This window comes from Antedon mediterranea, chromosome 1 (genome assembly GCF_964355755.1).
Source record: "Antedon mediterranea chromosome 1, ecAntMedi1.1, whole genome shotgun sequence".
Taxonomy (NCBI): Eukaryota; Metazoa; Echinodermata; class Crinoidea; order Comatulida; family Antedonidae; genus Antedon; species Antedon mediterranea.
Window position 1 is genome coordinate 11,313,271 of NC_092670.1, and position 12,513 is coordinate 11,325,783.

General features: G+C 34.3%; 1 protein-coding gene across 1 annotated transcript; it reads left to right on the forward strand.

Annotated features, from left to right (window-relative positions):
• The first annotated feature begins 2,498 nt into the window (after nt 1–2,498).
• On the forward strand, nt 2,499–11,960 carry LOC140056250 (RISC-loading complex subunit tarbp2-like). Its single transcript, XM_072101558.1, has 6 exons — nt 2,499–2,657; nt 5,961–6,233; nt 7,027–7,181; nt 7,603–7,742; nt 8,281–8,401; nt 8,740–11,960. Coding segments are annotated over exons 1-6 (954 nt in total). The 5' UTR covers nt 2,499–2,655; the 3' UTR covers nt 9,003–11,960.
• The last annotated feature ends 553 nt before the right edge of the window (nt 11,961–12,513 follow it).

A 12,513-nucleotide genomic window follows, 5' to 3' on the forward strand; every position in this document is an offset into this window, starting at 1 on the left:
CTTATACTTATTACTATACATAGTCAGCTATGATAATTATGATAATGTTAAAATTTCAATATCCAGATGCGACTTCAACATTTTAGGTGGGGTTTTATACTTTAAAAACTCGACTTCGTATATGCCTATGGCCTAGCCCGGCGGCAGAATTATTCTAAGCTTCGAAATTGGTCTGGAAATCGGCATCTTTGCAAATGTTCAATTCTATATTTGATCTTATTTCACTCTCCATTAACCTCTTGCAAAAACCATCGGAGACTATCTGTTTAAAACATGTTTATTCTGGGACGGCGCGGCCATACACTCCAACTACTATATAATATGAAGAATCGGACATTTCGCTACCAATGTTGCAACATTGATTAACAAAATCAAAATTTAACGGTGGGGCGCGTTGACCGCGAATGACTAACAATACCATCTTTCTTACTACACCTGCACAAACTCATTTGTATAACAACGAACGGCATACCAAACTATGATGAGAGATACATTCTCTTCTCAACACGTAACGCGTAACGAAGATAATTAATTCCTTTTTTACATTAAAATTGAGGCCGCTAAACATAAAATTTACGAGATCAAATACATGTAGCGAAAGCCAAAAAAAAAAGAGTAAAAATTCAAAAACTCATTTGCATAACAACGCAGGGCTTACCAAACTGTTTAAAATAGCTACAAGGTCCCCAGAAATGACCTATAGTATTTTGAAACATGATGTATAAGAGTCTTCACTACCCCACCATGATTGGGGCTGAGCAGCAAAGACAATTTTGAAAAAAATATTTATTGAAATATGAAATTAAAATATTAAGTCTCCAGTTAAGCTCACCATGGTTGGGGCAGAGCTAAGAATGAAAGCTTAGTCCTCGGAAATTATGAAACGAAATATAAAAGTTTTCAAGACCAGCCATACAATGGTGATTGTTTCCCAAGTGTGAGACATGCAATACAAACAGAGCTAGCACACAAAAGCCTACTTACTAATTTTAATATTTCTATAATTTAGAAAACAATTAGAATTATCATATCACCTTTGATAATTATAATGTTAAATTTCAACTATCCAGATGCGAATTTTAGGTTGGGTTTTAAAAAACTCGACTTCATAATTATGCTTCAATTTCAAAGATCTGCTTAAAACATATCTATTTATTCTACCATAAACTTTTATTCACAACATATTAGTAGGCCTACAATACAATATCTTGCATGAAACACTATAATGTGTAACGGTAGAATTACAAAATAAAAATTGAACAGTGTTGTGTGTTGATCGCGAATGACTAACAATACCATCTTTCCCACAGCACATGTGGACACTCATTTGCATAACAAACGCACGGCATACCAAACTACGATGAGATAAAATTAATTCTCTTCTAAGGAAGAGAATTATTTCCATTTTTTTACATTAAAATAAATTGAGGGCGCTAAACATAAATTTAAACCACCAAAGCAGTTTGCGAGAGCCAAAAAAAAAAGTTGGTAAATGTGCTCTCCCTGCCTCAGCACTAAGGCCCTGCCACAGCCTTTTGGGGTCGTTTCCACCACATCACCAGATGCATTGATGTTGTCGCCTCATGATGTGTGGTGGAAAGGGGGACGTATGATCTGTGAACCCCAAACACAGTGGCTCGCATAGCCTTAACTCTATTCCACCGACCAGCGTGGGAATCGAACCCACCACGTACGTGTTGTTAACACGACGCTCAGACGACTGAGCTAACTGATCATTTTGGTTTTAGCAAGGTTAATAGGATATTTATGACGTAATGATCAATTACGTAATACACGTATAAATAGACTATTATCAGCTTTTCAGTCATGTACTTGGTGGCGTAACGGGTAATGCTCAGTTTTGCGTGCCATCGGCTGGGGTTCGAACCTCGACGGATATATATTTTTTTTATTATTGTTTTTTTTTTAAATAGAGATATGTGACACTGTATTGTCGAACATGTATGGTACCATACCGGTAGGTATTCAAATATGCTTAATACGAAAAGATATTAAAATTCAGTGACTTATTTGTATTTTATATCACTGTGCTCTACTGGCTCCAAGTTGGGTCCACTTGAGCACAGTGTATTAACATACGAAAAGATATTACAATTCAGTGACTTATTTCTATTTTATATCACTGTGCTCCACTGACGCCAAATTGGGTCCACTTGAGCACAGTGTAATAAAATACGAAAAGATATTAACATTCAGTGACTTATTTCTATTTTATATCAATGTGCTTCCCTGGTACCAAATTGGGTCCACTTGAGCACAGTGTATTAAAATACGAAAAGATATTAAAATTCAGTGACTTATTTCTATTTTATATCACTATGCTCCCCTGGCTCCAAATTGTGTCCACTTGACAACAGTTACCGTAGTACTATTTCTATTTCGGAAGTAAATAAAGGCATAAATGGCGCTCCGTAGAAGTAGAGAATGCTCGATCGTCGAAATGACGCTCTGAATATACCTCGCGCTGGCGGCAGCAGCTCTAGGCCTAGGTTTTTTCTGTGCTGGCCTAGGTTTTTTCTGTGCTGCCCCCTGTGCGCTGTTTTTGCTGCTGTTCTTCTCGAGCCGAGCCAGACTCTTGCTGCTGCTGAGGCGGCCGGTGGAATGTAAAACTTCGTCCAAGGAAAAAAACGAATCATGTAAGTTAAGGCTGGGCCTAGCTAGTGATATATATATTTATTGGTAGACAATTATACGAAATATTAAATTACGTCGCGTGTGTAGAACTAGGCCTAGGCCTAGCCTAGGCCTAGCTGTAGAGTGTAGGTATAATTAATACTAACTAGGCCTAGGCCTAGGCCTAGATGGTACGCTCGCTTCGCTGGCGTACCATCTAGGTCGTGCCCACAGATGGTTCTCGAATATACAGTAATTTCAGCGTAACAAAACTGGCGATTTCAAATGTACGTACCGCAGGACTATAATACATTGTCGTTTACAGAAACGAATATATAGATGTTATGCGCGATTTGAACGATTTGCGCAATTTGAAATTGCGCAAAAAAATCCTTGCGCAATTTGAAATTGCGCAAAGAATTCTTGCGCAATTTAAAATTGCGCAAGTTGATTGCGCAATTTGAAATTGCGCAAGAAAATCTTTGCGCAATTTTAAATTGCGCTGCACAATTTGTAAATTGCGCAAGATAGTTCTTGCGCAATATGACACCTTTGCGCAATTTGAAAACGAACTGTAAATTTTCCCATACATGGCTAGGCTAGGCCTAGGCAGAGGAGTTTAAAATGTAGTATTTTATTATATAAATAAGACCATTTCAATGAAGATAATGTTTAATACTCACTTTTTAAGTTTTTAATATTAGTTTAAGCTAGGCCATGTAACCTAGTCAGTATCAGTAGTCCAGACCCTAGCTAGGCTAGAGTAGTAGGCTATAGCCGGCCGCCCGCGCCGCGCCCGCCTGGTGGAACACCACCGCTTCATTTTCCTTCGTCGGTTCTTCGACGGTATGACGAAATGCGATATTTATCTTTAATTTTGAATCATTCTTAGAAATTACTATAAAAATATGGGTGTGCATGATTTCACAATCTGTCGAAAAACCTTGCGCAATTTGCAGATTACTTGCGCAATTTAATACGTTGCTTGCGCAATTTGAAACACATGTTTCAATTCAAATTGCGCAAGGATTTTTTTTGCGCAATTTCAAATTGCGCAAATCGTTCAAATCGCGCATAACATAGACACGATGATTTATGTAGTCAACTAAAATTAGCACCCTGGGAATTACTTCCGAAGGAGAAACTTATCACAAAATGAGTCCAAATTTTTGATTTTGACTCATTTAAAGAAACCCAATTTGTGTTTTGTATGTAACATTAGGGTTGAGGGATGGGAAAGCGGATAGCCTAGGCCTAGGTACAAAGAGGAACAATTTTTAAATATATTCTTTATCCACTCAGTAACGAAATATTTTGTTCATGTTTTATAAGCCTATACATACATAATATACCTCTAAATACAGTAAAACATTTGCGATTTAATACTTTGTTAAAACTGTCACTGTCATAATCGATTGAAATATTAAAGTAGGCCTACATGTCACGATACACCATTACGACGTTTATATTTTTGGTAATTATTAATTAATACAAACGTTGAGAAGGAACTGTCAGTATAAAGTTTATTTGTATATAATAATGTGTTTATATATCTAACAGTAGAGCCTATCCACAATGTCAGTAATACAGTTTATTATTATCTAACAGGACGAACATTCACAGTAAGAAATGTTCGATTCAAATGAGGACCAAAAATAGTTAATAAATAGGTATTTACAGTATTGTCAAAGTATTGCAAGTTTATTCTCAAAGGGCCCATATATTTACCTACCGTATGTGTTAAACCAAGGGCTCATAAATTTACCGACTTGTGTTAAACCAAACTCTGGCAGACTGAGAGATTGGGATGTTCCATTCATCACAAATCAATACATTTGTATAATCGTATATTAAATCTATCAAAATAGTATTTTTTTAAGAAAATCGGCCTGTCTTCAACATTATGATGGTGTACTCTAGCTGTTCAACCGGTTTTCAGCTATTAAAAACAATTATCGTAGGAGGAGATAGGAAAATGCGAAGCCTCCTCGCATTTTTGTGGCGGGTATTTTTCAAGATGGACATCCATTCGACAGTGTATACCACGATCGGAAAACACCCCTATTTGGGGCAAATCGTTGAACCTAAATTCGTTTAAATCGTCAATAACTAATTATCTAACTTAATTTAATTAGTAAACAGGGTTACATCAGGTGGTTAAAATCAGTACCGAAAGTACGAACCAACTTTACATACCATCGAGAAAAAATTCTAGAAGTAAGGCGCGATTTACCGAATTTTGCCCTTACGTAAATGTGTTTATATATCTAACAGTAGACCCTATCCACAATCTCAGTAATAAAGTTTATTTGTATATATTTTTATATCAAATCTAACAGTACGAACATTCACAGTAAGAAATGTTCGATTCAAATGAGGACCAACAATAGTTAATAGGTATTTACAGTATTGTCAAAGTATAGCAAGTTTATTCTCAAAGGGCCCATATATTTACCTACCGTATGTGCTAAACCAAGGGCTCATAAATTTACCTACTTGTGTTACAAATTCTAAAAGTAAGGCGCGATTTACCGAATTTTGCCCTTACGTAAATTTATATAGATAAATAGGCTAGGCCTAGGCGGCTAGGCTAGGCCTAGCTAGCCCATAGGCTATACCTAGGCCAACGTTATTATCTAGTAGCCCCCTAGACTAGTAGGCCTGGACTATAGGCCTAGGCCTAGCTTCATAGAAATCAACGGCAGGTCAACTTGTCGGCGGCCCAACCAGTCATCCAATAGCCTAGGCCCTATATTATAGGCTAAATAGTCTTGGCGGTCCTACTAAAACCCGGCCCGAGCCGAGCAAGGTACTGCAAAAAGTGCCCGAGACCGTCTCTAGACTAGACTCTGATTTATTTGACTATTCTATTATAACTTTTAGATGATTCGATCGTCACCGTGCATATATTTGTTCTAATTAGATTAAATTTATTGTCGGTTTAAAAATAATTACAAACATATAGGCTATCATAATTATGTATTTGTTAAAGAAAAAGGATACAATGAAACGCCTAAAACTGGGACTGCCTGATCCAATTAAATTATCTGAAAAAGGATGTAGGCCTATCATGCCTCGCAGTTTAACAAAAACTTAATCTGTATTTGGGCGTTTAAACTATGCATGCGGCTAATCCTAACTTAGTAATCCTAGTCATTTATTCCATTCAAAATTTGTGCGGTTGAATTTGTTGGTACAGTCATATATGCCTAAATTAAATGATAACTATAAATCTAGGGACCTACCTTAATAATATACTGTACCTACTCCTAGCTTCATTTAAACACCCATAAATAGAAAATAACATACTGTATATTATTTTATAGGATGAATTGCAAGACTGCTGTTAGTGTTCTACAGGAGTTATGTGCCAAGAAGGCAATAACGCCAGTTTACGAGACGATTGGTCAAGAGGGTGCCTCGCACCAACCGACATTCACCATTCGGTGTACTGTAGGTGATGTTACCGGTACAGGTGAGGGCCATAGTAAGAAATCCTCAAAACAAGCCGCTGCAGAGGTGGTCCTCAGACAGTTGGACGTAGCGATTCCTGTTTCAGTAAAGAGTGACAGTACCGAGACGTCCACAGATGGATCTGTGTAAGGGAAAATAAAACTTTTTCTACTGCAGTTACTGCAGAAATTAAATTGTGTCTACACTTTAACCTGTTCAAAGGCAACTAGTTTGGAGAATGACACGGTTTATTGCTGCAGTAAAATGTAATGTGTAGTTACTGCAGTAATAACTGCACTAAAATAATTTTAATCATGAGAAATAAACAGGTTTATATAGTTTCTTCAGCTGGTGTAAAATTAGGTTGTGTATCAAAACAGTTCATCTGTCATATGTTTTATTATATTGTATTTTTCATACATACTGTATTATATTTTTATTTCCTAAATCACTGTAAATGTAAATCTGAAAGTATAGACTTAACTGGGTCTAGGCCTAGCTTGGTTGGGAGAGAGAGAGAGAAAGATAGCATTGCCCACATTCTATCCATCCATCTTTCCAACAACAATTTATATATTCATTGACCATTCACCTTTGAATTGTTGGCACTCGCACTAATATGCAGTCGAAACAGAACATAATGGAAAACATGAATAATAACTAAACTAAAAAAACACCAACAAAAACTATTTACAAACAAAAATACAATATATCAATCATTGGTACTGGTACTGGTCCTTCTAACCATGATACTAGATCACATATGGTGGCTATTGACTGTATTATACAGTTAGTGCTTACGAACACTACATGTTGATGCTCAAAATAATAGCACTCCTGCATCCCACTAGACCACTATTGTGTATATATATATGGATGGAGTATAAAAAAACAACATTTTAAATTTTTCAAATCAGATTTCCTTTCTATTTCCACTAGGAATCAAGATGCATCAAATCCTGTCGGGGAGCTTCAAGAGTTGGTGACATACCTGGGTTGGAGGAAACCAGACTATGAAGAATGTGAAGAGAAAGGGCCACCACATGCCAAGGAGTTTACAATGAGGATTCAAATTGGTAGCTTTGAGGAGAAGGGTAAGTAAAGCTTGGAATTGACCAATCACAAGCGATGAATTATTCAAACTATTGCTTGTGATTGGTCAATTCAGTAAATCAAGCTTTACATACAGTCTACTGACTATGTCTTTTACAGTACCAAGTCCATTACACAGCTATAAAGCTATGTCTACACTATCAAACTAGTTTGAAAAAAAAAGTGTGATGTGCCCAAATATGCTTGTGATATGCCCAAATATGACATCATCATGTCTATATATGGGCTTTTTTTTTTCTGGCAGCCAATTTTACTTTTTTTGCTTTAAATTAATTGTTTTCAGTTAAAAATTAAAATGTCATATTTAACAAAAAAAGTGGAAAAAAAAAACCAAATTTGTCAGGGGGACAATATGTCTTTTAAGGATACGTTTAAATAACGTTTTGTCTGCTTTAAACATAGGTATAGCCAAAAGTAAACGACTTGCCAAACGCTTGGCAGCATCCCAAATGCTGTTACGAATCAAGTCTTTGCCGCCAGACACAGACCCTGGTTCACCCCTCAAGGCTGCTCAAGACATCAGAAAACTAGTGGACATGAAGGTAAGAATAGAATCCAATATTCCTGGTAATAAATCTTTGAAATGAATAAATAATTTTCAGAAGACCAGATATACTCTTTGTGTGGAAGCTTGGTTGTCTTGAAAGAGGAACTATAGATTGTTTAAAGTGCACACATTTTCTAATACTGGATATGCCATTATTTTGGCGGTGTTTTAATTTTTGCGATGAGGAACAGGACAGCAAACTTTTTGAATAATTTCAAATTATTTTTTTACTTTGTAATACAAAAAAAATCGTAATTTAATCTACATTAGGCCTAGGTTAGAATGGCTCTTTTATATAAAATGGCGTCCGCAAAAATATCAACACCCTAAAATGTTGATATTGGTATTAAATTGCGAAGATTCTATACGCAAAAAATAATAACATAAACAGTACCTACTTGCAAAAACTTGTTATACCACAAAAATAAAGTGATCCTAGCGAACCACCCAATTATATATTTGCGTCATAATCCTTGAAAATAGCATTAAAATTATTTTAATCTATCTGAAATTATGTTTGCCTTGCCCTACAGCAGAAGAAAGGAAGCCCGTCTTCATCAACACAACTTAAAGTTAATCAGTTGAACCTACTGCAAACCTCATCTGGAGAAAAGATAGATGTTCTACGAAGCCAGGATTTAACGTCACACCATGGTAAAAGAAATGTTTTGTACAAATAAACTTCTAAAATTAAAAATATATTGGCCCCCTGTTTTTTTGTTGTTGAATATGCCATTTTAATGCCATATAATAATTGTTCACTTTGACCAAAAATTAGATTAAAAATGTATCAAAAAAAAAATTCAACTAGAAGCCCATTGGAAGACAACAGAATTCTGGCAAATGTACCGTTTATTCATGACATGACAAACTGGTCTACTTTTGGCCCAAGTTTGATTTTGTTCATCTTTATTTTTGTTTTGGGGACACTAAATCTTTAAATGCCTCAACAGATGGAGTTTGACAATAATTACAAGTTTAACTTTTTACAGACTCCAACTACTGTTCAATGCTTCAAGACTTAGCTGAAGAGCAGAACTTTGAAATACGTTATATTCCTATTGAGGAGACTAGTATCAGTGGTCGTAGACAGTGTCTTGTACAACTAACCATGTCCCCAGGAAGTAACGCACCTCTGGCCGTCTGCATGGGCACAGCGGATACACTCGACCAGTCGAAGGCGGAGGCTGCCCTCAATGCTCTAAACTTCCTGAAAGTGCTGTCGACGAAGGGAATGCCAAGCGCAAATCAGTGAGAAATCGTTACAAAAGGTTACCCTCCCAAACTGATGTTGGCTGATGTCAACAGATTTGCCTACTGCCTAACAGGTGGTTGACAATATGTAGAAAATATCACAGCTACAAACCATGCCTTAGGGACAAGCTAGAGTAAAGAGCAAGATAAAATTAACCATTATTATTAAATTATTTCAGCTATTCAATATTGAATGTATTTATGTAAATGTGGAGATAAGAAAGTTTTAGTAACTTCAGATCATCAAAAAAGATGGAACTTTAAACAAAAATTTTGGGGGGAGACCATTGATTTGAAAGAAGGATTTAAAATCTTAATTATTCGGCCGAAATATTAATTAGCGCAACCCCTCTTTAATAATCTCCGCAATTTGTTTGTTGTTGAGTGCTTTCTTTATTGAATTTGTATATTTTTACTATAATGATTGAATTTTCTTGTCCTTTACTCTATTGTCTAAAAAAAGCTGTGGCTAAATCATAGGTGTCATTTAGACAGCTACATAATACACAATATCAAATTTAAATATTTTATTATGAATTCTAATTTCAGCTAATCGACGTTCCATCTGAGAATGAATGTTACATTTTAAGGATGGATGCTCAAGTCATTACTGTCAAATTTGTTTTCTGTGTTTATTGGATATTAAAATATAGCTTATTCAAATTTCAGCAAATCATTGACATCTATGAATGGATGTTTTATTTTTATGATGGATATACCACCTTGAAGTTGGTGAATCCAATAATTATTAGTGAGCTAACAAAATAAGCAATATTTCTTAACTATTTTTATGGCAAACATTAAATATGGCAATATATTGTGTACTATGGAGCTCTTTAAATGGTGAATAGGGATTATTGTATTTATAAGATTACACTGTTCATTGGAAAATAAGAACATAAAGGTGGGTAGCAAAGGTCAAAGTTCATTGAATATTTTAAAATTACAAAACATTTTCCCTAATGTTCCCATTAAAGAAAAGTTAAAATACAATATAAATATTAAAAAGAAAAAATTAAATGATCATGGAAAACGTTATCATTGAGAAAAAAAAAAACTTTTGGAAATAGATGATGAATTTTGGTCCGTGGTACCTTTAGTAGCGGTAGACCTTTCCAAATAAAAAACAATGATAATAATTTGAAAGTTGAAATGCCCAAGAAGAAGCAAAGGGTATTATGGGCAAGTGCCAGATGAATACTGGTAGAACGTTCATTTATAAACGTTGTCGTTAGCAAAACGTGTGCATATGTGTTTTTAATTACAGATATTTTAAATATAAATGTTTTTATGGGCACTTGCAAAGAAGAAAAGGAAATTTTAAGATAATTCAGTTTTCAAAGAAAAATGTGTTGAACATACTAAAGTAGTTTTATTATCCAAATTTTAAGTGTTTTATAGAAATTTGTCATTATGAATAGACACTTATTAAAAGCAGAAATTTGAAATTTTTTTTTTACTACATAAGTAGCAAAAATTATTAAAACAATGTTGATTTAATTGTGTTGAATCAATTAAATTGTTCTAAAGAAATATAATTAGATTAATTCGGTTAATTAATTCATGCATATAAAATGCACAAAACTTTTTTGATTTATAATGACTAAATTTTAAAAAGATATTGTTTTTTTGTTTTGTATTCATTGGTGTTTCTTCATCAACCAAATCATGTCATCTAAGAAATTAAGTATACTACTGTGATTATGTTTTAAAACTGGATTTTAATAATAAATAATGCTAAAGTTTTTAGAAAAAAAACCTGTTATTGTAATAGGTAAACAAGAATCAGTGTCTTTAGAATAGGCCCTATTATATGTAAAAGTTGAAATGTAATTTAGTTAGTTTGATAAAGGTTTAGTCTAGCTTCATTTCAACTTATGGTAAAAAGATAAACATTTATGGCACACATGTAATACTTTTTTTTTTAACTATTACAAGACTTGGGGGAACTCTAGGTAAGGTTTAATATGTTGATACATAATATTTTAATTATATTAACATCACATTGTTTCACATAATATTCAAAAATTAATTTTAAACCACAATGGAATGTAAATGTACATTAATGTGGGTGGGGTATAACTGGACTGAATTGCGCACAGGTGTGAAAAGACACATCCAACAACATTCTTCTCCCCTAAGGATCCCTTTATGTCGTACAACTGTTATTGCATCGTCTACAGGTTGAAATGAACCGGTATACTGAATTGTGCATATACTGTACAAATATTATTTAAAACAGAAGTATGGAAGCTTAAAGTGACCTTCTGATTTACTAAACAAATTATCTTGGTATAACATGCAATCCCCTTCCAAATACTGTTGCATTATTGATCATTCTCGCTAAGACTAAAAGGAATAATACCACTAAATATTTATTGACTTTGAAACATTTTTGTATTGGGAAATATCTCATTGATTAACATCTAATTAAAAAAAATGTCAAATATTCAAAAGAAACAACCCTGTATTTATGTAACTTAAGTGAAATACTTTGTATTTAAGTGAAATTTCTTGCTTAAGTGCAATTTTGACTACACTTACAAACTCCAAACATCAGAATGTTCTTCCCAGTTGAAATTATAATAATAATAATAAAGTTGGACGAGGGTGTCTGGTTTGGGAGAGTTGACTGCGCCAAAATATACAAGGAAATGAAAACAGAAAAAAAACTTTGCCAATTTTATGTTTAAAGAGTATTTCACAATTGTTTTGATTTAGACTGATGTGTTGGGAGATATTAACATGAAACAGGATCATTAACATCTTAAGATAAAAATGTTCTATTCAGTATGCATGCATTATGTAGTTAGTAGTACATTGTAGTAACTAGTGTATACTGTACCACTTAAAGTGACAAATTGAGTGTTGTAGTTACAATAAAATGAATAAAATGTTTTATTGTAGGACAAGAAGATGATCCAATAATGTGTTTGTTTTTTTTTTTTTTTATTTTATTTCCGCCAAAAAATGTCACCTTTGCTGTTTGCATGTTAAAACTAAGTTAAAATCAATAAACAGCAGTGGAATTTTTATTTTGTTTTTCTGTACTCGTATAGTCCAGGTTGTAGACGGCAAATCGGCTTAACATTTTGGCACACAGGGGCCCCCAATGCAGCTACCCAGTGTTGGAGGACCTCTTAGGAGTGCCAAATTGTGCTAAACATTTTCGCTGTTTGCTAAAACTTAGTGTGTAATTTAATTTGTTTTTCTGTACTTGTTTTGTCTATGTTGTTGACGATTCTGTATAACATTTTGGCACATATAGCGTATCATAACTATGCAAAAGTGCTATAAAACAACTATTGAGCGCTTACTGGCTAAACACAGGGGCCTCCCAATGCAGTTACCCAGTGTTGGAGGGCCCTTAGGAGTGCTAAATTGGGGTACTTTTCCCATTGTTCTACGTGAAAAAAACCAATAATGAGTCTAGTACTTGTAGAACTTGTTAAACCAGCCGCATAAAACAAAACAAAAATATACAGTAGTTTATATTGAGTTTATTAATTCAT

What these genes read in the sequence shown, in the direction of transcription:
- LOC140056250 (XM_072101558.1), top strand. An exon ending in ACGTCCACAGATGGATCTGT is followed by an intron (nt 6,234 to 7,026) that starts GTAAGGGAAAAT and finishes TATTTCCACTAG; the next exon opens with GAATCAAGATGCATCAAATC. An exon ending in GGATTTAACGTCACACCATG is followed by an intron (nt 8,402 to 8,739) that starts GTAAAAGAAATG and finishes AACTTTTTACAG; the next exon opens with ACTCCAACTACTGTTCAATG.